General features: G+C 38.4%; 1 protein-coding gene across 5 annotated transcripts in view; it reads right to left on the bottom strand.

The window, feature by feature from the left end:
- Window positions 1-1,440: 1,440 nt before the first annotated feature.
- Window positions 1,441-26,038, bottom strand: part of GRIA4 (glutamate ionotropic receptor AMPA type subunit 4) — a 366,663-nt gene continuing 342,065 nt past the window's right edge. The window contains exons 15-17 of one of the 5 annotated variants that reach the window (XM_055306749.1): window positions 14,944-15,058; window positions 6,690-6,824; window positions 1,441-2,560 (exon numbers count right to left, since the gene is read on the bottom strand). In XM_055306749.1, coding sequence (XP_055162724.1) covers window positions 2,396-2,560; window positions 6,690-6,824; window positions 14,944-15,058 — 415 coding nt within the window. In that variant the 3' untranslated portion in view covers window positions 1,441-2,395. Of the gene's footprint in view, window positions 2,561-6,576; window positions 6,825-9,026; window positions 9,142-14,943; window positions 15,059-26,038 lie in introns of all 5 variants that reach the window. The other 4 variants (XM_055306748.1, XM_055306750.1, XM_055306751.1 and 1 more) reach the window with 4 other exon arrangements.

The following is a 26,038-nucleotide window of genomic DNA, read 5'->3' as shown; positions in this document are numbered from 1 at the left end:
TAGGGACTATTAGTGAAGAAAGATACTGTCTTTCTCCTTCCACTTAGTTAAATTAATTCAATTCAGTTCATTCATTCATTCAACAAATATTTATTAAGCACCTACAATAATGCCAGGCACTGTGCTGGGTGCTGGGGATACAAGTGTGAACAAGAGAGACACAGTCCCTGCCCTCAAGGAGCTTACAGTCTAGAAGTTATACAGACAAGTACACAGGCAAGTACAATGCAGGATGGCAAGTGCTGTGATGGGGGGAAAACATGTAGGGCACCTAACCCAGTCCTGGAGGCAGTGGGCTGGGCCTCACGCACATCTTCCCAGGATGGGTAAACTCAATTTGGGACTGAAGTTAGTCGGGGAAAGAGACACAGAAAGTGATGGCCCAAGGAAATAGTCAATGCAGTGTCCTGTGTGCTGCTTTAGAGGTTTAGGGGCTGGTGGGTGGGGGAAAGGGAGGGTCAGGTGAGAGGAGTCATGGGACAGATGAGTAGGAGTAGAGACCAGGTCACAGGGGATGTGTCTGCTCTGCTTCAGAGCTTGGGACTTTTCCTGAGGGAACCGAGCGGGAGCATGTCCGCACACCTGCACCTGTCCAGGCGCACTCACTGCAGCGCACAGAGCGAGCGGCCGCAAGTCTGGAGGTGCAAGCAGGCGGTCTTCACCGCCCCCCGCGCCGGCTCCCCCCACCTCGCCCGCAATGCCACAGCCGGTGTCGCTCCAGCCTGGCTGGCGGCTCGTCCCCGAACCTTGTAGGGCCCCCAGCCTCGGAGCCCTGCTCCCCCGAGGCTCTCCACCCCTGCTCCGCCTGGGACAGAGCTTCCCTCAGGCCACTCTCCGCAGTCCTCCTCCCTTGTGCTTTCTGCCAAGATTTCTGCCTCGTGGGATGTTTCGCTGTATGCTCTAGTGCTTCATTATTATTTCAGATGATCCAGACCTTCTTTGAAACCATGTTCATTGAATCTGCACATAACATAAGGTGGTTTTAGGAAATACAGATGGGTATAATTTTCTTCACCCTTTCCAGTTGAAAAAACAAGGACAAATTCTTCACTTTTTTTTGTCTACCACAAACTATTAGTGCCTTCAAGTGATTTAAATGGAACAAGGGGAAGAGGGAGGGGGAGAAGCCCAAGAGACACATTATATCTGTTGCAGCAAAATACAGTCAAGTAAAATTTCGACACACGATTTCAGGGTATGTTGCTGTTAGGACAACGGATGGCTCGGATGGCTCTCCAACTCAACACTCCATCTGCGACAATTTCACCGGCTCACAAGGTAAACCTCTGTCAAAGAGGGTAGCTCACTATGCAGAAATAATAGGAGCTAGTTCCATGTTCCAACAAGGCCCACAATCGACTTCTAACGATCCCTTCTACAGTCTCATATTTTCTCAAATAACCTTTATAATGATAAGAAAAGAACGTTAAGCTCTGCAGATAGTGTAAGAATGTCCGTTGTTTTATTCTTTTTGGTGGGTACAAAAACCACAATTTTGTACACAGAACAAGATTATAAATAATATCGATAACATGAGTGACCTATAGTCTCTTTTGAATCTACGTCGCAGACTGATGGTTTTACGGTAACGTTGTCTTCGTTTTGCGTGTGTTCTGGGTAGTGAGACAGATGCAATCTGTGGGACACCGACTCATGTGACAGAGTGGAGGTTACGGCAACAAGGGGATGACCAACGGCTTTTATAAAAAAAAGTCTCTAAAGTTTATTACAGTGATGGCATTTATATCAATTATTGCAATGTACTGTTCCCTAAGATGGTTAGAAAAAAGAATTGTGTTGTCCTCTACTGAATTTACGTCGGTTAAAAAGCAAGCATGTTTCAGTATTTGTTTTCTCCAAAGTAAGTGTAAATGCTTCCTTTAATTTTTTTTTTTTCACAGGATTTACATGTGTGTTTGATTATTTTCTGATCACAGTTTCGAGACGTGTTTTCTCGGCTGGAGAGTCTCCCATGGACTACGTGGGTGTTCGGAGACGCAGGTTAGCATGTTCATGGACTTCTCTAACTAGTCTATCCCTGGCGGTGAACACAGGCCTTTCTGCGCAAGAACTTCACCGTCTGAGGCGCTCGCAAGTCTGATTAGTTTTTAAGTCCACTCGAGTGAAACTTGTTGCTGTTAATACGCCCGTCCCAGCTCCCCCCTCCCGCTCCCCGAAAAAACCTAAATTGTGAGTTTTCCTGATATAAAATCTGAGTTTGGGTTTCCGAGCTGAGCTCATGCACGCGTTGCTGCTGCGGAACCGGGAGGATCAGGACGCGCTGCCCGCGCGGGCCGGAGGCCGGGTCCAGGGCACCTGCTCGGCGCGCCCTGGGCTTTGCTCCCGCCGCTCACCAACACAGTTTGATTAAGGCACTCGATTATGTTTTTGGTTTTTATGGTAGGTCCGATGCAATGACAGCCAATCCTGAACTTTGTCTAATCGCAGTCCCCGTGTGTACAGCCTTGGGGCAGTCGGGCGTCAAAACGCGGCCGTTCTCACCCACACTCCCAGTGATGGATAATCTGGCTTTGTTTCTTATGGCTTCAGAAAAGGTCAGCTGGGTGCATGGAAAGGAAACAGAAAGAGTGTGCATTGTTACAATGTTTCCGTTTCTTTGACAAAACGTGACACAACAAACACCAAGATATCAATTATTAGACATCTGCATTTTTTTTTCCAATATTCTCCGGGTCGTGTGAAAACTGCACATTCCAGGAAAGGAAAGCTCAACTCTAGCAGAGAATCAGTTGGTCCAAAGTGTGTGATCTTGCCTGTTCCAGAACTAATTCTGCAACAGTCAAACTAGGTCTTGTTTGGCAAATCTGGGCGGGACACATTTCGACTTGTGACCCTCTACAACCTAGTCCTTGGGGTCCAGCTTAGGATCTCCTCTAATTTGACAACGGTTTTAGCTGAACGTCTTGATCTTTAGGAAAGATCTTTACAGCTCATTTGTTATCCTCAAAATGGTGATGAGTTGTCTACATGAACTATGGATACAGACTATTCACGACAGGGCTTCCTGTCTTCGGAACACAGAGCTATCCACAGACACCATCATTCATTCACACCAGGTATAGACATGACCCAGAACAGCACAGTTAGTGACACAGAGTTCATTCTATGCCTACTCTGGAAGCTGATTCATATCTTAGGAAGCTCTAAGTGTTGAAAGGGGGTTGCACTGAAAGGGAGTGCGTTTCAATTCCTCACCAGTGCTCACTGCTGGGGACCTTCCCAGACTGAGACGTTACGGGGTCAGGTCTCTGAAATCCTCATTAAATTCCTGTTGTCTGTCATATTAAGTCAGTAGTGGATAACAATATGACACAGAGGAGAAACAGGCTGTGTTATTATGCAAATCTAATTACTGTTTATTCGTTGTCCTTATATTTTTTTCTAGTAACTGAATTTTAATGTTAACTCAAGGAAATAAGGCAAATTAGATCTTGCCTAAGTGTTATGGCTTATTTATTTCTCATAACTCCTAATATATCTTAATTCTCTCCTGTGAATTTAATTTTACCTCATTCTTTAGGAATTCTATCCCTGTATTTATTCTGCTCTGGAACTTAAATATTAGAATAATTGTATATTAAATAATGAAATCAGTGATGGGCATAGAAAATGGGATAACATAAAGGTTTAGAGATCAGATACCCTGCTAAAGTCAAACTGCTAGTTAATGACTTATCTATGGTCAAATCCAAGGTTATTATCATAGTTTTTCCTTAGCAAATGGTCTAAAAAAATCAGAAGTCAGGATACAATTTCTATAGAAACTACTCATCATTAAATTAAAACAAACCAAGACCAAAGTTCGAATTTGTTCCTTCAGATTTACTTTCAACATTTAATATTAAGTAAAATAATTTTTTAAAAAACTACTGATTTTTGTTTTTTTTTTTGAAGAAGAAGATATACAATTAATGATAGCATTCTAATTTTCTGAGGGTTTTTTTTTTTCAGAAGGCTTTTGCTATAAAATTTATTTTGTTTCCTTTCTTTTCTTGATGGCCTTTATGGAGAAAGGGAAATACCCCCAACAGGAACCATGTGCTCTCAAGTAACCTCTTCTTCTCTGTAGGTGAATATAACTGAGCATAATAGTTAATAATTCTTCAACATATCCTTAGTTTTTCTTTAAATCTGAGCATTCTTCATTCTTAGCATTATTTCTTAAACTTATATCTCCTGCTTCTAACATAAAATGTCATATCTATTCAGCTTGCTGCTTAAATCAACTTTCTTATAAATTTACCTGTGGTCTGGGTCTGTTGAGATTGTTGAGGCTAAAGGCTCTGACTTTGTGTTCCCATGAGGGATAATCATTTTTAGAGTAAACATTCTCTATATTGACGGTTTCAGGTTTTGTTCTTGGGATTCTAGGACAATATTGTTTAGATTATCAAAAATTTGGGTAACTGTGGCCAATAGAGTTTTTGAAAGGACAAAGCCATTTCATATGAGAGTATAATAACAGCTGTCAAATTTTCTTAGGTGAAAATCATTTCATTTACCCTCAATGCCATTAAGTCTTTTTAAAAATCATAGATATGAAAGCTTTCTTTTTATTTGACATTTATTATCTTAGAAGTTTAACCCCAACTGTAGAGGCAATTTGTGCCATACATTGTAATGCAATGCCAGGTTCTTACTCCCAAACATTATTACATGTAAACTGTCTGTACATAACCTGGGAATTTAAACCTCTTTAGCAGTTTCCCAGATTTTAGCCATGAACTGACACCCATGAGTGTTTCTTTCTAGAATTTTCTAATATTCTTTTTCTGTATCTTTGCAATCTTACCCTTGGACCTTGTTGATGGTTACAAGGCTTTTGTTTTGCCAAAGCAAAGTAAGTTTTGATGACAGGTAAAAAAACAAAAAACAAAACAAAACAAAACAAAAAAACCCAAACCAAACCAAATCAAAACAAGGTGGTTTTTTTTTTTTTTGGACATAAAATTCTTTCCATAATAAAATCTAAATAATTGACTCTGAAAACTTGTCATGTATTGTTTTTCTCAGTTTGGCAAAATCCTCAATTGTATCATTATTAAGATAACAGCATTTCAATAATGGTCAAGAGACCCTGACACTATCCTTGTTTGTTGTTTTGCTACCAGAAGACATGCTCAAAACATTCTGATCTGAGTGAACTGAGGGTCTTGTTTTTAATTCTTTTCCACAAAATTGGGAAAGAACCATTCGGGGCTTATCTGTGTACAGTTACATTCAGTCATCCATTAATTTCTAGATTATGGATAAAAGCAATTAGATCTTGGTAAAAGGGAATGGCTTTTGTTCTTTGTTTTAAGATATTAACAAAGTATTTCAATATCTTTATATCAATAAGTATCAAAAACAAGCATATTTACCTGGCATCACCTCAGATATACATGTTATGAAAATTATATTGGGTTTTTGACTCTCAGGGACATCAAGCACTGAGTGTCTCTTATGGGTTCAAAGGCTCATTTATCATTGTAATCAGAGTGAGCAGCCTATTCAGTTGACTATTATATATAATTTTAAAAAGTGTGTCTTGAGACCTGATTTTAGGAAGAGCAATAACAAATGCTTTCAGATCTTATTTTAAAACCACTTTCTATCAGTAGAGGAAAAAAGTAGTGGACACTTAGATTCTTAAAAAAATTACCTCCATTTCGTACATTTCACCGAATATTTACAATGTTCTATTGTGACACAATGAGAGGATGTAAGTGGGGATGTAAGTTGCTCTGGCTTACTTAAAAACAGTTGAAATGAAACAACAAGGTCATAATAATTCACTGCAATTTTTATCTTTTGCAGTGTCCTCCTAAAGAACACCATACGTTGCTGACATCTTTGGTGGAAAAACTGTTGTCATGCCTAAAATGCATATCTGCCTTAGTGACACTGTGAATGTAAAAGTTGAAATTCATCTAATAAATATGAATTTAATATGACGAATTCTAATTCGTCAATATTCTGACGATCACTCCTACCTAAAGGTCTGGCTCAAGGTACTGTCAGATGAATAAACAGCAGTGTTTCACTCTTAAAAAATATAGAATTATGGTTAATGTAAAACAAATAGGAGCTAAAAATTTTTGAGCACTTACTATGTGCTTGGAGTTGTTTCTCAGAAAATACACAATCATATCAAAAGAGGCAACTATTTAAGCTTTAATCATTTGAAACAGTTTTATCCTTATTTTGTTAGCAATTCTCTTAAAATTGGATTGTTCCAAGTAGATTGGCCTGGTACATGTATAAGGGAACCCAGAACTAATTTCCATTTTCTCCCAAACTTCAGGTAGGATATACTGTGTAGATCTTTTTGCAGAGCAATCCTGGAGGTCTGTTTTTGTCTTTCTGACCCTTTCAATGCAGATATCTATTGGCAACATAAAGTTTCAAACGGTGCATCTGCAGCCAAAGAAAACTGAATCACTTTGCACTGAATTTTTCAAAAATATAAAAGCTCTAATCAGAAGCAAGCAATATCACCACCGGACAGACAGGTCACGACACTGCAATTACAGGATGCATCACCCACTCACTGTAGTAAGCCCTAAGTCCTACCCCTAAATTTTAATACTTTCGGTTCCATATACGTTGTAACCTTCTCTATAGGTTGCTAAATTCTGGGTATTCTGCGAGGAAGTTGGGTTAAAAGTCTGTGCACTCTTTGCCACCTTCATTCTCTTCGCCTCTGCCCTGGACTTGTAACAGAACTCTATCAAAGCCACCAGCATTGCCAAGCCCAAGCCGCCAACCAGAATGTAGAAGACGCCTGCTACGTTGCTCAGGCTCAAGGCGCTTGTCTTGTCCTGGGGGAGATAGAGACATTTCAGTTAACTGTGGAAATGTCACATCCAGAAGGCAAAAGAACACACGAAATCCAAAACATCTCATTAAAGCAATTGCCTACTTTAACCTGAAATTATTTACACGTATAAATCACTGATGGAGGTTTATGGATTTAAGCATAAAGTTTACAGCTCTCAGGAGAAGTGAAATTATGATGATTACCAATAAAACTGTAATTACATTCAATAAAATTTGTAACGTTTTATCATTATTAAATATGCAGTGAAAACCACCATGCCTAGCCATGTACAAGCATTTATATATTTACACAGGGTGGCAGAAGTGGGGTTATTAATAAGTTTGAAAATGGCATATTTAAAATACCCAATTACAAGGGAAGGGGATGTCTTTTGGCTTTCCTGCCATTATAAAGACTTTTAATGTTTGAAATTACTCCTGTATAAATCTCACTTCACGTTTCCTACTTAAGGAAATAAGTCATTTGTTTTTGTTTTAGCTAACAGTTTCACATTTTCTTTGCTGTTGCTTTACCAAATACATGTAAATATGTGCTAGGGTACACATTATTTGTTCTTTCAGGCACATGTGTAAGGGAAACTGGGAAGCGTCACTTTTACATATTATATACTATTTAGGAATAATTAAATATGCATCACACTTAGGTAACCTTTTAAAAAATGACTTAGAAAATACACAAGTTACCATGGTTAGTTGAGACATAAATTATTTTTGTGTGAACAAATTTATGACTATTTTCACTGACTTAAAAATAAGATTTCATTCCCACTTAAAATACTTAATCAGTTAATAGTTTAGACATATTATTCCCCAGAGCTTTAGTATACATATTATTTCACACTAAATTTGGAAATAATCAAGCAAATGATTGGAAGATGCTAAAATTGTAACAAGAATTCAGATTTTTTTTTCATAAATTGGAAATACGTATATTATGTAGCATTATTTGAGAAGGTATTTTGGGTAGACTACCTGCAAGATGCCCTGTGGCCGTCATCTTCCCAGCAGTATGTTTTTTTTTGGTTGGTTTGTTTTTTTATTCAAAATGCGTCAGACTCTTAAGTAGTTTTATTATGAGAGTATTTAATTCAAAAGATGTACTATGTACAAGTGTACTATGTTCACTGAGCCATGACATTAGCTGATTGGGCCAGAATTTAGGGTTGCTTCATTTTTAAAATAATCGCTCATTAAGTGTTTATGCTTCTCTGGCTTGACATAGGGATTTGAGATCAGAATTTCATTATTCGGCCAAACTTGTCTATTTCCACTCTGGTTCAAAGGCAGGAAAAAAACTGATTAAACAGCAGGATAAGCCCTAAAGAGGGTTCAAGCAACATTGTCTGTTTCTTAACAGAGGCTCTCCTACTTACACCATTTGCTTGTTTAAGGTCTTAGAATAACTAATATTTTTTTCTTTTAAAGGATATTAAAATAAACAAAAGATTTTAAGAATCCTAAATGATGGCTTTTAGACACTCATTACATCTTACTAATTTGTGCAGGTAGTTAGATTCACTGGTAAATTGTTACATTTTTTTTTTCCTTTAGAATGGAAACATAGCTTCTATTTTTATTTGTACTTATTGGAATTAGGTCTATAGATCTCTGCATCACCCTAAGAAGAATTCATGAATGCGAGATCGTAACTTGAGGATATTGTTCACAAACGATGCACTAAAATCGTATTTGGTAGGATTGAATCGGAGAGTTCACTGTGCATCTGTCCGCACAATGGGGCCTCTTCAACTAAAGTGGAATGTTTGGCAACATAGTGACGTAAGGCTAACCCTCCAAATACTTAAATTATTGAAATTTAAACTCTTCCTCTGGCTGACTAGTAAACAATTTTCCATTTCTTGCTTTCAGAGTACATCCGATCCTGAAATGATAGGTTTCATGGCCTTTGCCTCCGAAACAAACAGAACCCTAAGCAGAAAAGCACTACTTTTTATTAGTGGTACGTGAATTTGAGAATAATAGAAGGAACTTTATTATTTTATGTACTTTTTGCAGGTAATCTGAGTATTAAATAAAGCCTGGACAGTGGGGAGCTGGCTGCCATTTATGGAAAAGGCATGAGCTTGTAAGGTGGGCAGGTTACTGGGTCCGTGCACTCCTGACAATCGCTCCCGTCTATGCTCTGCGAACACAAGAGGAGGTCCCGAACTGCGACGACTGACCTTGCTTCCAGAGTCCTTGGGTCCACATTCACCTTTATCGTACCACCACTTGTTTTTCAGCTTGTCTAAGACGCCTGCCTCACTGAGTTTCAAAACGGCAAGGTTTACAGGAGTTCTTCACGTGGAAAATAACATAAATAACATTATATATGTTATTTTATGTTATTCAAGTAAAACTACATTAGAATCGCATGGCAAAGTGACAGAGCAGAGGCCACAGTAGGTGCTATGTCTCGTGCTGTAGGCCCAGGTGTAGAACCAGACATACGACTGGGGCCTGCTCCATCGCTTTAGGTAACAGGCGCATACTGCTCGGGAGGGTTTGTAAATAAAATGTATGCAATTACTGTGAATCCAAAACTATTGGCCTGGGTTGGCTTTCTGGAGAATTTACAATTTTTGCGGCACAACTGCGGGAGTCGTTTAAAAATCCACGAGCTCCCCTTTGTCGCCCCCTCCCACCCCTTTTCAGCTGGTGGAATTTTCCTCTATGCTCTACAAGTCCATCTGTGGCGCTCATCATGACACTGGCTCCTTCAGCACACCTATCTGGGACTACGTGAAGGAGGAGGGGGATGCAGGTGGTATGGAGGGTACAGGGAGGTCCCCAGATATGTGGGTCCTGGAAGGGTAAGCCCATGTTGACACTTCCCTTCTGAGTTGTGAGATTTTACCTAAATGATACCACTTTCTCTCTCTGTCTTGAGCTTATCATATTAAGATCCTGTGCACACAAAGGGAAGGGACTATAATGTACTCCACGGTGCTACAGCAGATACATCACGGGTTCAGGCGACCAAGATTCCTCGGAACAAAGTCCCATCCTATGCAATCCCACTCGTCTATCATCTCTGTGTCCCTCAGTCCTCAACGTCATGTAAGGCAGCTCATGGACAAAAAGCCCGTCAATCACTCAATCTCAGTGTCCCGAGTAATCTAAGAACCGCCCCTGGTTTTCATTCCCACGTTAACATCTCTGTGTGTATAAGATAAAAGTCCGAGAGGATGGACGAGGAACAAAAACTCATGACATATCTTGTTACTGTGTCCCTGCTTGGTTGGTTTCTGTTTCTTTCTGCTTTTATGAACAGAGAGAGACTCACTGACTTTCTCCTGACATTTCTAAGGCTGCCACAATCATTTCGTCTGGCTCTGGCTCCTAACACCTCACTTCTTTTAGGAAATATTGAGTGCATTTGGAGAGACACAGAGCACATTTTCTTGATTGTCAGGGGATTAATTCATAAACTTATCTGCACAACTAGGCCCTGCAGCAATGATGATGGCGAGCAATGATGCCAGCCAACACCGACGGAACCCATGTGAAGTACTGGGAGCTCTCCGAAGCATTTTACATGATTGTATACTACGATCACCTGCATTTTACAAATGAGGAAACCCAGGCAATAGAGCGATTAAAGCATCTAGTCACACAGCTAGGAAGTAGCTGAATCAGGATGTGGAATAGTCTGATTTCATAGCTTGTGCAATTAAAAACATTATCAATGGAAGACTCAGGAAATGGAGTTTCTGATGGAGTTTTTTGATTAACAGTTAAGCCAAACCTCTTTTTTTAAATTGTTTCATTGCTATTGTACTGAGTTCTGAAAAAAGTTTCTAAGAAGTTTTTCTTTTTCACTGTTTTCTGAATATGATTTAATTTTTGTATCAATGTTGTAACATCTTAACAAGGTTCATTGTCTTATTTAAGAAATAATATGCTTTTGCCACATTCCTAGAAAATTATATTGTGTCTTGGTGTAAAATCTAATATGAGCGTGATTTAACACTTTTACTACTAAACACTGAGTTTGGGGGCAGGGCAGGATGAAGATTTTGGTAAACCGGGGTGTTTGGTAAATCTGGCCCCAGTCTAGGTTTTACTCTCCATACACCCCCATTCGTGAAGTAATTATTACAAAACCCCACCCCAGGTGGTTGGTGAGCTGTGAACTCCTTGGGAACAAAGCCAAATCTCATTCATCTTTGTAAGACACTATTTCCCAGGGTATCTGACTCAGAGTGGGTGCTCTGCAAGGCTGCTACCTTTAAATTATTTTGAATCCAGAGCAACCTTTTTCATTTAACTGATACTATAAGAGTTTTGAGGTCTCCTTGCTAACACCTGCACAGGTGTTATATGAGCCTACACTGCACTTCTTGATTGGGATGCTGGAAAGGGAAGGAAAATGAAAGAGTTTCCTTCCAGTTTCTTGTAGAAGCTTGAGTTTAGAGGCTGTGAGCAGAATGGAATTTGGAATTTAAGGTACTGATTATGAGCCCAACTTTAATGGTCAACTGCTGGAATGTCAGGCACTGAACAAGGCATTTATTATTGGGATGCCAGCTTTTGTTTGCCACTTTTTTTCTGCTTATGAATTCACATTTTTGATAATAATCCCTTTGCTCTTGCACTGGTTTCTATGGCTACGCTGAAGGGGAAGAGGCCACTTAGAACATACTTTAAAGTCAGGAATGGGCTACAGTCTTCAAAGTGCCAAAGTAAAGATGGGTATTGTGTGATGTAGTATAGTTCCTAAAGAAGACATTATTTGGTAATAACATTTACAAAATGATTTTTATAGGAATATCTCCATCCATGAGTGTGCCTATTTTTATACACATAGTGGAGAATAAGGTATAAAATAAGCAGAAAAAAATAATTTTATAGACCATTAATGATTACAGGCATTGCCAAAATTTCCAACTAGAGCCAGGATTAAATAACTAATGCTAAAAACTGGCATAAAATTCTGTGTATGGTTCAGCCAAAATCATATCAATGGATTCATCGAAGAGGAAAATGAGTTTCAGACATTACAATATTTTTAAATTGATTCATTGTCAATTAGTAAACTTCTATTACTTCAGTCACAAGAATAAGTATGAATTTCTTATGATCATATAAAAGACCACATTGTACTAATATTAACATTATTAAGTAAATTTTAAAACAAATGGATTTGCACCCCCAAAATAATGCCTTTCTACTTTATTATTTTTGTTAAGATGCAGGACCCTTTCTCTTATTTCCTTAAATTTTTACATTTCAGCTTGAAGCCGGTTGGTTGAGGTCAGCACTTCATGCTCTAGGAATGGCTACCAGCTGAGTGGGGATGCTAATTATTTTGTAGCCATGGGGTGTGACTGGAAGCTGCCACAGTGACTCTAGTTCAGTTATCAGGCATACTAAATCATGAGCTCCTTGTGAGAAAAGTAAGTTTTCTTTTCCCCCCACAGATACTGGCGTGTGGCTTGCTGAAAGCAGAAGTTTAATAATTCGCTGCCAAATGTTAGGCTGGAGATGTTCTCTGTGGTTATAATCCTGTGAATGGCAGGTGGGTCACTTGTCCTCTCAGAGGAATACATTCCTGGGGGGAGGGGCAGAGCTTTCCACAATTTTTCTCCTTCATTAGATGAATCACTACTAGAAAACTGAATTTTCTGCGCTAAGAGTCTGTATTGAAAATCAGACCACGTTAGATTTCGGGATGCTTGGGTCAGGCCTCTGGATGTGCATATTCACCCATACAGGGAATTGGCATCATTTGATTTCTCTTCTGCTTTGGCTTGACACGCAGCAAAGGCTTAAAAACTAGCTTCATTCTCCAATGCATCCCTTCTCCTTATTTTACCTCTTCTGAGGAGGGTCAGGCCACACGTAAGGGGCCAGGTAACTTTAAAAAGAAAACCAGACACCGGTAGAAGGCCCAAAACAAACATGAAAAAACAACTGCCTCCTGGTGCTTTACTTTGACCCAAGTTAGGTCAGGACATTTAAAATCTTGCCTTTTATTATAAACTCAGAGTCGGGCATTATTAACATTTAGATGGTAAACACCTATTCACTTGGAGATAAGTATTCCATCAATATACAACCTACAGGAATGTTTTTTTAGTATGGAAACAAAATTTTCAAGGGAAAAAAGAACATATTGTGATATCATTTGGGGGAAGTGTTTTACATTAACTTTTATAACATTTCATTAAGATTTGAAGTAACGTTTTAGAATATCACTTTGCAGTTCATGTTTGGTGAAAGTAGGTTACTGCAGACTTATGGGAGCAACAGTTTGACTTTTGAGAACTACAAGGTTAGATTTACATATATTTTTTGACAACAAATATTTATTTAGTGTCCGTTGTGTACCAAACAATCTGTGGGATAAAACAGATTAAAATCCAACAAAGCTGTCCCACCCATTATTTAAATAGACTAAAGTGACTTTTGTTAAATCAATTTTTCCATTGTGTGCAGGTTTCTGCTTGTTTCTCAGGAAAGACTTTTTAATGCACACTAAAATAGGACTTTGTTATTCATTTTTGTGGAAAGTTTTATTTGTTAAGCAGTGTCATACTTCTATAGGAGATAAAAATAAACATTTGTGAGCAAAATTTTTCTAATGGACTAGAAAATCTTTGCTTTTCTTTGGTGCTATTAGATCATATTTTCTTATATTTCTAATTTTGCATGGAAAAATAGATTATTGGCATAACTTTAAATTTTCTCTGCATATAAATATGTATTTTTTTACTTACGTTTTTATGGAAACTGTCAGAACATTCCAGGGAAGTTAGGGAGCCAACATACAAAAAGAGTTAATATTCCTTAAGTAAACATGTGGCTGGTGCCTTGAATAGAGGTGTCTTGAAGGGGAACCTTCCAAAAGGAACCCCCCAGGATTCTACTCTCTCTGTGCTTTTTCTCTCCAGAATGATACTTTCCCAGGACCAGGGGATGGGAGATCATGTGATTCCGTGTCTCCTTTGTCAGGCCTCTCCTTGGCTAGAATATTCCCTTGCCAAAGCTTATCCTCCTCTTCCTCCATTAGGGCTGGTAATTAAATGGGCATAGACAAAGGAGCTGCACTTGAACATCTCTCTAGATGGGGAAGGAGGGGAAGTTAGTGCCATTGGAAAAGAATGAGGTTAGCCGCCATCCCATTGGGTGCTCTCTAAGAACAGGGCACAGTTCTGTGGGGTGGGTGGCCACGGGAGGTAATTTCTAGCCTACTCAAGATACTGAAGACTAGCAGTTTTAGGCAATTCTCTAGATTTTAAAAGAAAGAGTGCATACTTTTAAAATTTCAATATTCTTTCATGCCAGTTGAAAGGTATGGAAGAAAAGAAAATTCAGTTGGAATATTCCCACTTCTGAGTTTTCCTTAAGTCCATACACAGTGAAGAAGGGTTCTGGGACATGAGTTGATTATTTCGTTAATTGTATACTTTTCCTTTAGAAGCTGCTTAGAAAGAAAAACGCCACATTATCTTATGAAGTTGGAAATAGGACATGGATGTAGGGAGAATAGAGCTGAACAGGTCTTCTTTTTATAGTATCATTTTGGGATTTGATTCATTTATGGAAGGCAAAAAATGTGTAGTTCACATGACTATCTTTGATTTATTATTTAACTTGATATTTAATGGAAGCCTGAGGGTTCTGGGTAGAGAAATGCCTTTCTGGAAGGTATTCTAGAAAGGTCCAGGTGGAGCCAAGTCATTGTTGTTACTTAAAAGCGCTTTGTGGACATCCTAGCCATGTACTGGTGAACGAAAGTAGACAGACTTACCCTCGGTGTCCTCCCTCCTCACTTCTCTAAATTGCTCTTTCAAAAACCTCGGTCCCTTCCCGCATTTGACAGCAAGGTTCTTGGGACCACCGTTTCCCAAGAACCACAAGCTCTTCAAAGCCAGAGAGAGATGTGCTGGGACTATTATGATTAGGTTGGTTCGTGTATCCCCAGATTGGTAACAGTTGCAAATATTTTTGCTTTGACAGTAATTGCATACTTCCATTTTGAAGGGACTAGACTGGCAATTCTGGTGGTGTCAGGAGGCCCAAACTGTATCTCCCAGCAGATGCACCTATTACTATACATACTGTTTACCCGCTTTTGGTGACATTGAGGCTGACCTTGGAGTCACCTCCCCCGCTGCCACATTCTCCTTTGTCGTACCACCATTTGTTTTTCAATTTGTCCAAGAGGCCTTGTTCATTCAGTTTTAAAACTGCGAGGTTAACAGCATTTCTTGAAACGATAAAACATAATTTGTAAGAAACTGCACAGCTGTTAAGATGTTAGAAGGAATGAGGACTTAAGCTGTTTTTTAAGCTTCTCCCAGATGCTAAATAAACCTCTCATTTTGCTGTCCTGCAGCCCCTTGTCCACCAGAGTCCAAACCAAAGGCAATGATAATTAATTTCAAAAGGTATTAAACATGAAGCATTTGGTGCTGTTCACTCTCAGAGTTCATTTATTGCCAAAAACCTGATGCTGTCATCAACCAATGACATGGATTTTTCTCCTTTGGAAAACAGCAATAAACTTGGCATTTACTGGGAATCGAGAAAGAATTATGCCTTGACTTACTTTGCCTCCAAGGATGTCAACAGCTTGACTTCCTTTGCCTCCAAGGATGTCAACAGCCGAAAAGAGATCAAAATGAAAATGCATTCCCAGAAGGAAAAATCTAAGGGCATTGACACACCAAAGAGGCAGCCATTCATTTTTGCCAAGTGAGTTCCTGACAACAAAGAGTATGGCTTAATTATGATTCCCTTTATTGTTTGCGTGAGTTTCGCTTTTTAATCTATTCGATTTCACCGGTCTCAGAATCTAGGATTTGCATGTTTGGTTTGGTTTCCTGCGCTAGAAGCCACGGGATAGTCAAGAGAAAGAAAGTAGCAGCCCTTAGGGAAATTCTTATATTTGAATTTTGTGTTCATTTTTGAAGGCTTTGGATGCTATCTGGAAACTAGGAGGGCATGGCCAATTTGTTGAAATTGAGTAATTAAACCCCAGGAAACCAGGCTGCACATGATAGGGACTTTGCAAACAGACCCTGGAGATTCGATGGCCGCCATGTGTATCTTTGTTGGGAAATGAGGGAGCAGATTCTAATGAAAAGGATTAAAAAATGTGTCATGGGCTTTCGCCTGCCAAGTATTTGGTTTCCTACTTGCTTTCAAGTAAAAATGTTTAAACGAGCCATTATCTCTTTCAAGAGGTTTTCCCAGCATTTCATGAAATTTCTGTTAAAGCCAGGGAGTGGCTTCCATACTGAGAATTTGGGATATGCTATTCAATAAATACCGAGTTGGTGATTACTTCATGCCAAATGAATTATAAATAAAAACAAAACAAAACAACCTCATATTAATGAGTAGCACTTGAAAACTGATTTGCAAGTGAAATATCACTTTGTTGACTGGTAAAAAGTGTTACATATTTCACCAATCAGCCTATTGAAGTACTTATTTTCTTAAAATGAGTTTATAATATTTCACATACACAATGTTCATTTTCCAGTTTTGTGATATCTGGTCCACTTGGAGAATAAACATTTCCCACGAGTAAACCATATGCTTTCAGAGTGTTAGCTCTTCTTAGAGTTAGACTGCCATTTATGAAATGTCAATTATATTATCAGCTGCTCCTACCTTCCCAAGTACCACATTAGTGGCATAAAATAATATACTTCCTAAAGTGAATATACTTCCTAAAGTGAATTTGGGTGATTGCTTTAATCACCCAAAGGAGCAGACTGAAATATAAGGATGAATGAGTATTCAGTGAAGAGAGACCTTTAAAAAAATGCTGTTGGGAGAAAATTGTTTTAATTTATCTTGCGTCTACAACTAAATTTGTCTTTCTGTGATTTAAACTGAACTACTAAAATTTTTTATTTTGGAGAAAATTATTTTTATAATCCACTTTATTTTAGCCTAAAACATTCATATTAGATCCGTTTTAATGAAGTGGTATCCCAATAATTTCATGTGTTGGTTTAGACCATTCCTTTGATAAAACTGAAATCATTTCATGAGAGGGTTATTTAACAGGGTTATTAGCCATATCCAAAGACAGTTCCACAGCACAGGAGAAAACAAAAGGCAAAATAAAGGAATGGATAAGGAAAAAAAGCTTCAGGTTGAGAAAACTGTTTGGAATAAAGCTTTCTACAAAATTATTCTAAGACATTGTCTTTCTAATACCATCTAATAGGCCATGTAAAAACAGTTTAGTTTCACACTGCTATCCCTATGTGTGTGTGTATACATCAATATTTGGTTTATACAATACACATGACCAGTAGGTAAGTCACTGCCCAGATCATAATTAATCCATGTTTTCCTTCCAGAAAAATGTGGTCCCTTGATAAAGTCCACTCGATACTATTATATGTAAATTTACTTTTCTCAATGATGCATGGACGGCACTTGTAATCAATATTCAGAAAGAGTCTTCAGGTATTCAAGATTTTTTTGCATGTTAAACCTGTCTGTTTTCTACAATAGTCTGACTACAGATGTAATTTCTCTATCTAATCAGGTCTAGCAGCCTCCGTAGATTGCCATTTCAACTGCAGCATAAACCACATGTGAACATCTGCTCTATTTTATGAAACCCATTGCTTTCACGTTATTAAAAATAAGAATCATCAAGTGACTTTAACAAATACACAAAGTTACTTCACTCATTTTGCTAGAATAGTTTTAAAAGTATTCTTTTTTTAAAAAAAAAGGCAAGAGGAAAAGGAACCATGAAGGAGTCATTGTAAGCAAGAGTCATAAGTATGGGATAAATGAGGGATGGAGCAGGCAGGTCCTTGCTACAGAACGTTTTATTGTTGCTTTGCAATCCCCTTCACACATTTCAGACATAGATCTCACAATCGATGTCAGAAACATGGATTAATGAAGGATATTCTGGTTCTGATTAAACATCAGAGAAGCTGAAAAAATGGTCAGCCAAGAGGATAAGGGAGAAGAAAAATATGCTGATTCCCTACATGAATTATTCCTTTTATTCTATGAAATGCAGCTTTTACAGATAAACTCCATTGAGTGGATTGTTTTCATTTAAAAATGGAAGGAGAGGAAGAAACGGTAAATGACTACACCTTTGCTGGGTGAGGGTGAACCACAGTTATGAGCTCAGGTGTGGTGACAATGACCTTTAATAGACTGAGGTAGGACTCCAATAACTTATTTCTTGCCTTTGCCATTTGTACCTTTGGGGAATTCTAGGTAAGAAAAAAACCTTCAAGTTTCCTTTTTAATAGTAGTGAGATGGCAGGGATCTTGACGTAGGGTGGAAGGAAGATGCTCATCGAGTCAAATTCTGGGACCTCAGGAAACCTGCCCGAGGTTGTCATACCTGAAATTTCCTTCGATTAAGCTTGGGATTATGAAAATCCATACCTCACTGTGCTAGCTCCTGGGACCCATTTTTGTTAGTGAGACTCCTGTTGAAAGATCACACATAACAAAAGCTCTAGAACTGGAAGTGGCAGAGCTAAACATCTCCCATTTATTGATATTGGATAAATTCATCTAATGCAAAGACTTTCTTGTTAAAAGCATCTTAATTCAGACTAAGTCATTGATCTCTTCTACCCTTTCATAAGTAACTCATCATTCAATTCTATGTTTGGATATGCTTTTATGCTTAATTTATGCCTTACTCATTATATTTACTTCTGAACCATATTACTTGTAATTTTTCTGTTGGTAAGGTTTTTAAATTTACACGTAACAAATATCTACATTATAAGGAACATTTTAAAGTTTGAGTTTAGTATTTTTATGATTTCCTGGGTTTGAGAATAGTATTATAAAGGACTGATATACCAGCCTTACACTGAGTTAACATCTGCACACAGAATATTTAGGATGTATGTAGTTCATAGAACAAATAATTTGCAATATCCTGTTTAGTCTGATTAAAACAAACTTAATCCCAGGATGCCTGGGTGACTCAGTGGCTGAGCATCTGCCGTTGGCTCAGGGCGTGATCGCAGAGTCCCCGGATCAAGTCCCACATCGGGCTCCCTGCGTGGAGCCTACTTCTCCCTCTGCCTTGTCTCTGCCTCTCTATGTCTCTCATGAATAAATAAATAAAATCTTTAAAAAAATAAAACAAAATACCATTTTACTTAACAGGATGACTATTTCATTGTTGGCGGGGATTCAATACTGTATGGACCTGGTGCAGTTTATCTTAACCTACTGTGTGATTTTGCTACTGCTTTATTATCCTTCTAGGAAAGGATCCATTAGTTATATACACATGAGAAAGTCTCATCACTTTTAGGCTTGTGCTTTCTCAACTGGAATGCTCTCTTCATTCTAAAGTCTCTCTCATTCTTTCTCTAGTGTGCTCTCTCTCTCTCTCTATATATATATATATATATATATATGTGTGTGTGTGTGTGTGTGTGTGTGTGTTTTAAAAGATTTTAAGTAATCCTTACACTCAATGTGAAGTTTGAATTTACAACCCTGAGATCAAGAGTCACAAGCTCTATTGACTGAGCCATCCAGGAGCCCCTAAACATGGTGTTCAAATATCCAGAATATTACCTGAATGATGCTAGGAAATTATTCTCCTAGTCCCCAATAAATCTTAACATATTTTTTAAAAACTTAAAAATTGTGTGAATCATGAGACACTGTGTCAACAGATGAGAAAATCCCTTTAAAAGCCACAAAGCCTGTTGATAGATGATTTACACAGAAAGACCTAAAAATCATACAAAAATAATTCAACTTGGCTCGGAATTAAACTAATGTGAATTAAAACAATGCTGATTCAATTCTCTGCCACTCATGTTGTGAAAGACAAAAGTAAAGACAATGTTCAATATAGTCAGGGACTGAATAACATATGAACATATGCGTCCTCATCCACTGGTGATTGAATGAAGAACTAAAAAAGAAGTAAGAGGACTTCACACAACAAAAGGTTAAACACAGTTCTTGTTCTTGGAAATTACTGATACTGTTGATAATGATACCAATGACTAATATTGATATTACTGGTTAATAATAATTCTCCTTTGAGAAATCAGTTCTAATAGTTAATCAATGATACTAATGGGAGTAACTGAATGAACCTCATAGTTTATTTCTATAGCATACATGGCAGACCATTTACATGCCCACCAGAAGGGGAGAATGAAATGGACGGGGGTGGGGGGGGGCAGGGGGGCAGCAGTTGTTTTCAAGCTTGATTTGCATATAGAACCACCATCACAAATACAGATGCTCAGGCCTGATGTTGCTGCCGTCAGGTTCCTCTGAATCAGTGGAAGTGTGTCTATATGTTTACAAAGTTCCTGAGGTGATGGTATTGATAAGCACCAGTACTTTATATGCTGAACGTTTTATGACCAAAGTTTTTAATGTCAAGCAAAAATGATTATAGTATAATGTTAAGTAAAAAAAAGAAGCAAATTTGTATATTCACTATGATTTCAAGAATAAAATATATATATTTAGAGGGAGACACATTAATTAAAAAATATTGGAAAAACATACAACACAGAGCTATCTCTGGACATAGAGATTATGATTAGTTTGGACTGTAGTTTGCTTTTTATGCCTTCCACCTATCCAAAATTTTCTACAATAAGTGATACTTTAATAATCAGTAAAAACAAAAAAAAAACTTCAATTATTTTTATAATTTTAATTATTTTATAATGCCTAAAAGAATTGTTTTATTCAAACCAACATATATTGTATTTTGGATAAAGAAAAAAAAAAAAACAACCCAAATGAGGTTGGACAACAAAGAAATGAGGAAGAGGTAGAATTTAGGAATTACCCTTAAGGATGCCAGGAAAGCATTCCTTGCTCCCAGTGATGTGGTTCACTTTGGTCCACGAGGTTCTGTGTCTCTAGTCACAGGCTGGAAGACACGTGATGATGTATTTGCTTTTACAAAGGTTCTGCCTTATTTGAAGGGAACAGGTCAGGCAGAGAAGTCTGAGTAATGCATCAGCTAGTGGGCCTGCCCTGTCAGACAGGATCTGCAGGTGGTTAATAGAACTCTCAGTGGCCTGGAGAGAAGATTTGCTGCTTCACACATATTTACATAGACAAGGTGAGCTTTTCCCCTTAGGCTGAATTAAATGAATGTGATGATGAGTAGACTTGAGTCCTGCTAAGTGGACCATTAAAAAGAAAAATATGTATGTACTTCTGTTTTTAGGAAAAGAGTTTTCATGGCTGGCAACTACATTTCTCCCCAAATAGTAGAGAAAAAAAAGTCCTCATTTTTTGCAGGATTAAAAAAAAATGCAATTAAAAAATATTTCATCATACCACATATTGACTATATCCCTTTTTTTGAAATTAAACTAAAATTCCAGATTGGAAAACCCATTTGATTTAAACTTTGTTACAGCACATAAATACATGCAGAAACATTTCTAGGACCATTCTACTAAGAAAATAGTAATTTCATGAAAAATGGATAATAACCAACTCTGCACAGACTACTGGTTCTCTTATTTACATACTGGCATTGCCACCATTGTCACAAGGGTTCATACATGAAAGCCTACCCTAACGGATCAAAAGGAGATAGAAGGGAGGAGTGTGGACCATATAGGGTTTTACTTTTGCATTTAATCAATGATGTCCCCCCAAATAAAGGTATTTGGAGGAAATTAGCCATGACATTGAGAATTTACAACAACCTCAGAATTTTGTAGGAAGTCCATTAATAACTAAGAATTAGTTAGAAAGAAAATAACTAAATAAATATCTGAAAATATTTATCTAACAAGAAAATAACTAAAAATCAATAGGCTGTCAAATGATAAGGAGGTGAGAATCTTATCTTAAGGAAAGGCATTTGCATCCACAGTTCTACCTTTTTTTTTTTTTTGTATCTTTATTGGAGTTCAATTTGCCAATATATAGCATAACACCCAGTGTTCATCCCATCAAGTTCTACCCTTGATCAGCTGTTTAAGACCTAGAAGAGTAACTGGTTCTCAGAATTATAAATGCCACACTGTCTTTGATTTAACTTGTGCTCTGAGTTTTCTTCCCAAATTATCCCTTCCAGTAAACAAGCACAAGGCTTTTTGCTTCATTGGACCTGTGCATTTCCTTCCAAAGGCAGGATTTGGGCTAAATTGCTCTGTATATGCAAATGTTTTTAGAAAAGATACTAAGTTTTGGGATCCCTGGGTGGTGCAGCGGTTTGGCGCCTGCCTTTGGCCCAGGGCGCGATCCTGGAGACCCGGGATCAAGTCCCACATCAGGCTCCCGGTGCATGGAGCCTGCTTCTCCCTCTGCCTGTGTCTCTGCCTCTCTCTCTCTCTCTCTGTGACTATCATAAATGAAAAAAAAAAAAGAAAGAAAAGATACTAAGTTTTAATTCCAGTTTTCTTACCGAATGACAGGTAAGACTTGCACAGAAATGACATTACCAATTGATAATTTGATATTGAAATTAGGAGGGAAAATTCTTTTTTCCAGTGGAAAGACAATTCAGACCCAACATGCATAATGAGCATTTGAAAGCCACCTTGATAAGGAAGGGCTTATTGTCTGTTTTGGATTTTGGATGACATATATGCAATTAACTTAGTGTATAAAGTCCTTTGTATTTCATACACCAAGTGAGTCAAAGACAGCTACATAAATTGTCTAGAAACAGAGTTAGAAACCAGAAATTATCTCTAAAGTGTGTGTTCTTTTAAGATTTTATTTATTTGAGAGGGGGAGAGGGAGAGAGGGAGAGAGAATATGGAGGAGGGGCAGAAGGAAGGGGAGAAGCAGACTCCCCACTGAGCAGGGAGCCTGACTTGGGACTTGATCCCAGGACCCTGAGATTACGACCTGAGCCAAAGGCAGATGCTTAACCCACTGAGCCACCCAGGTGTCCCTAAAGTGTGTGTTCTTTGAAATTTGTATGACTAATTGTTGTTGGAGGCCTAGGTCTGAGGAATGTGATTCTTTGAAGAAATACTCTGATTTTTGTGAGGATGTCTGCCAGTGATTTAGAATACTAGCTAGAGGTTGTGATAAATGAAAAATTTAATTGTTTTTAGTGTTAAACTTTTTTTTTTTTTTTTAAATTTTTATTTATTTATTTATGATAGTCACAGAGAGAGAGAGAGGCAGAGACACAGGCAGAGGGAGAAGCAGGCTCCATGCACTGGGAGCCCGATGTGGGACTCGATCCCGGGTCTCCAGGATCGCGCCCTGGGCCAAAGGCAGGCGCCAAACCGCTGCGCCACCCAGGGATCCCAGTGTTAAACTTTTTTTAAAAAAGTAATCCTTACAATTACTTTATGAAGTTTAGTTTCATGATTTTGTCAATTTTAGGTCACAGAGCAGAATTTTCTATCCTCTTTTGCATCAGGCACCTCTTTTAAAAGCCCATAAAAACTATGGATAGATAGGCATAATGATTTCAGGGGATCCACAAAGCTTAGAAAGACAATAATGAATACAGATAAAAAAATATCTCTTCCAGATTCTAGGAACACTTATTTTAAAATTAATTAATGACCATTTTCACTTATGTCTATTAAGGGAAGGGAAATAAAAATATTTCTATAACCAATAGTTGCTCCAGACTTTTCATAGAGAGGCAGTTTTAAGACAATGATTTGGTGGGAACAAACTTCCAAGGTACTAGCCTCAATCTGTGATCACTCTGCAAGCACATCATATGCATGGCATTGTTTTTGCTTTTTAAAAAAATCTTTAAAGTAGGCTCCACATCCAGCTTGGAGCCCAATGCAAGGCTTGAAGTCCCAACCCTTAGATCAGGACCTGAACTGGATCAAGAGTCAGATGCTCAACCAGCTGAGCCCCCAGAGGCCCCTAGGACTTTTTAAAAGACTGTATGTTTCATTAGTAAAAATCAAAAACAAAAACTGTTGAAAGATACTTTTGGTTACCCTTACATAATATTGAGAAAATATTCATTATTCATATTAAATCATGTAAATTTTATTTTACCACCACTTGTGGTGGCCTTGGGGTGCTGTTTGAGATGATATGAAGTATAGTCCTCACCCCAAGCCATCCCATTTTTATTATCATTTTCTGTGATGGAATCATATAAAAGAGGGCTTTGTTTCAAGATGGGACAGTAGCTACCTATAGATCTGAAGTGCTTCAGGTCACCTCTGCACATCACTCTTGTTAAGTTGTGATTGTTACTATGCTCAAGTAAAATTTCTGAAATACAAGAGCTGGTGGCTGCCACCATTCACTGTGTGTATGTGTGCTGCTCAGCAGTACTTGGTTTCTCATGCAGGTGCCCTTCATGCAGACTTGTTGGGTGACCTCTATTGTGTCCCTGACTTTGGATTCCTCTCTTAGACCACTCTCCTTATTTCCTTTATTTAATTTCCAAAAGTCTAACCAATAGTGTTTCCTTTTTCCTTCCTTTGCTGATTGTTAAAAATGTCCATCAGTTGCCTTAAAGAACTAGAATCTTGGCATCAAAATGGGGATCAGAGGTTGTCTCAATCCTCCTCATCTGATGGTTGTGGTCATTCAGGTCGAAGGAAGGTTAGGTGGGCTTGCTCTCCAAGTCCCAGCTGAGATGTAGGTCTCTGCCTCCCGCCAGTGCTCTTTCCCACAGGACTAGGATAATTTTGCTTTCTGTGGGTACCCTTTCCTGGATAGCTACACTATGTATTCATCCCTTCTACGGCTCTCCAAGGGGGATTTTCTTTTCCTCTTTGTCAGGCTTCCTGGGGGTGATCCCTGATTAAGCTTTGACTGATATATCCCCTGTCCCCTCTGGCTAAAATACTTCTTGAGGTGAGGCAAGACTTCAGAGGCATGTGGTCTTATCACTTGAAATGGATCCCCCCCTAAATATTCAAGAAGGAAGAACAGTAGATAACTTTCCTTAAAAAGCCATACCAATAAACTTTACATTGACTTGATTTGATTGGATACTGATACTGTTCGTTCCCAAGGCTGGAATTAGATAGGTCTATTTTGACACATACTAGGTCTCTAATTCTGATCTTTTAGGACAGGAAATGTTGAATCCCAAGAATGTTATCAGAAAGAAGCTTCAGTATAATGGATCAGAAAATGTTTCACAGAAAAAGTAGAAATCTAAATACAAATAATAAAGCCCAACCACAGAAACTCAATTTTGTCTTCGAATTTTCATTTCCACTCCTTTCCTATAGCCAGGTAGCCATTGAGAACTTTTTTTTTTCCTGAAAAGGGCTCTCTCAAATTTATATGTGCATTTCCATTATATAGGTAACACCTGAGTCAAAGCCTTTATCACCTGAGACAAGATCCACTGACTCACAATCTTTTCACAGCTACCCAGAGTATGGCCACACTTCTCTGCCTGTTTACATCACTTTGTCAAACACCTTTGGGACTCCTGAGTCCAAGATATGACTCTATTCTAGTTTTCCTGACAGTCAAAGCTTCCTGACAATTCAACTAATGTATATTAATGTATAATTAAAATTTAATTATATTTGATTGAGGCATTGCCCCAAGCTTTTCACATTCTCATGGAGTCCTAATTGAATCCACATGGCTGGTCAATGGCAAAGGCGGGATTAGAACCTGCATCCTTCTAACTCAGAAGCCCAGTCTCTTAACCACCCCAATTCCCAAAGAGATCTTTTCTGCCTCCCCCAGGCTAGATTCCTTAGAGTCCCAAAATCTATTCACAATAGATTCCAATCTCATGACAGAACCTTCATCAGAAATTTTTTTTTTCCCACCTTAGCTTTTCTACAGGCTTTACTATTTTCCAATAATCACTCATGGACTTACTCATTCAACTAATGTTATCAACTGGTACATCTGAAACTTTTTTATGAGGTCTCTCCCAGGTACTTTAGACTCAACCTATCTCCTTCTTCTATAAATTACCTATTGTCTGGAATACTCACATTTACTTGGAGTCTTCCCTCGTGGAGCATAGCAACTATGTTTGAGGGTATTTTACACTATTCTCAGCCCCAAGGCAGGGCAAAAACTATGAGAGCCGGGGCGGGGGGGGGGGGGGGGGCGGACTACGTGGAGGATTGATAACCTTCGTGATTAACATAAGGTGCTCCTTTTCAAGCAGCCCATCAAGATGAAAGAATAGGGTGCTGAACTATTGAAGGGAGTCCTCAGCCATGCCACCTGATGGATTTGGGGAAGACCTACTGGTGAAGAGGGTTTTAAAGCAAAGTGAAATAAAATGAAACAAAGCAAA

Source organism: Nyctereutes procyonoides, unplaced genomic scaffold (genome assembly GCF_905146905.1).
Source record: "Nyctereutes procyonoides isolate TBG_1078 unplaced genomic scaffold, NYPRO_anot_genome, whole genome shotgun sequence".
Classification (NCBI taxonomy): domain Eukaryota; kingdom Metazoa; phylum Chordata; class Mammalia; order Carnivora; family Canidae; genus Nyctereutes; species Nyctereutes procyonoides.
The sequence above is the reverse complement of the archived record's forward strand: the minus strand, read 5'-3'. Positions and strand labels throughout refer to the sequence as shown.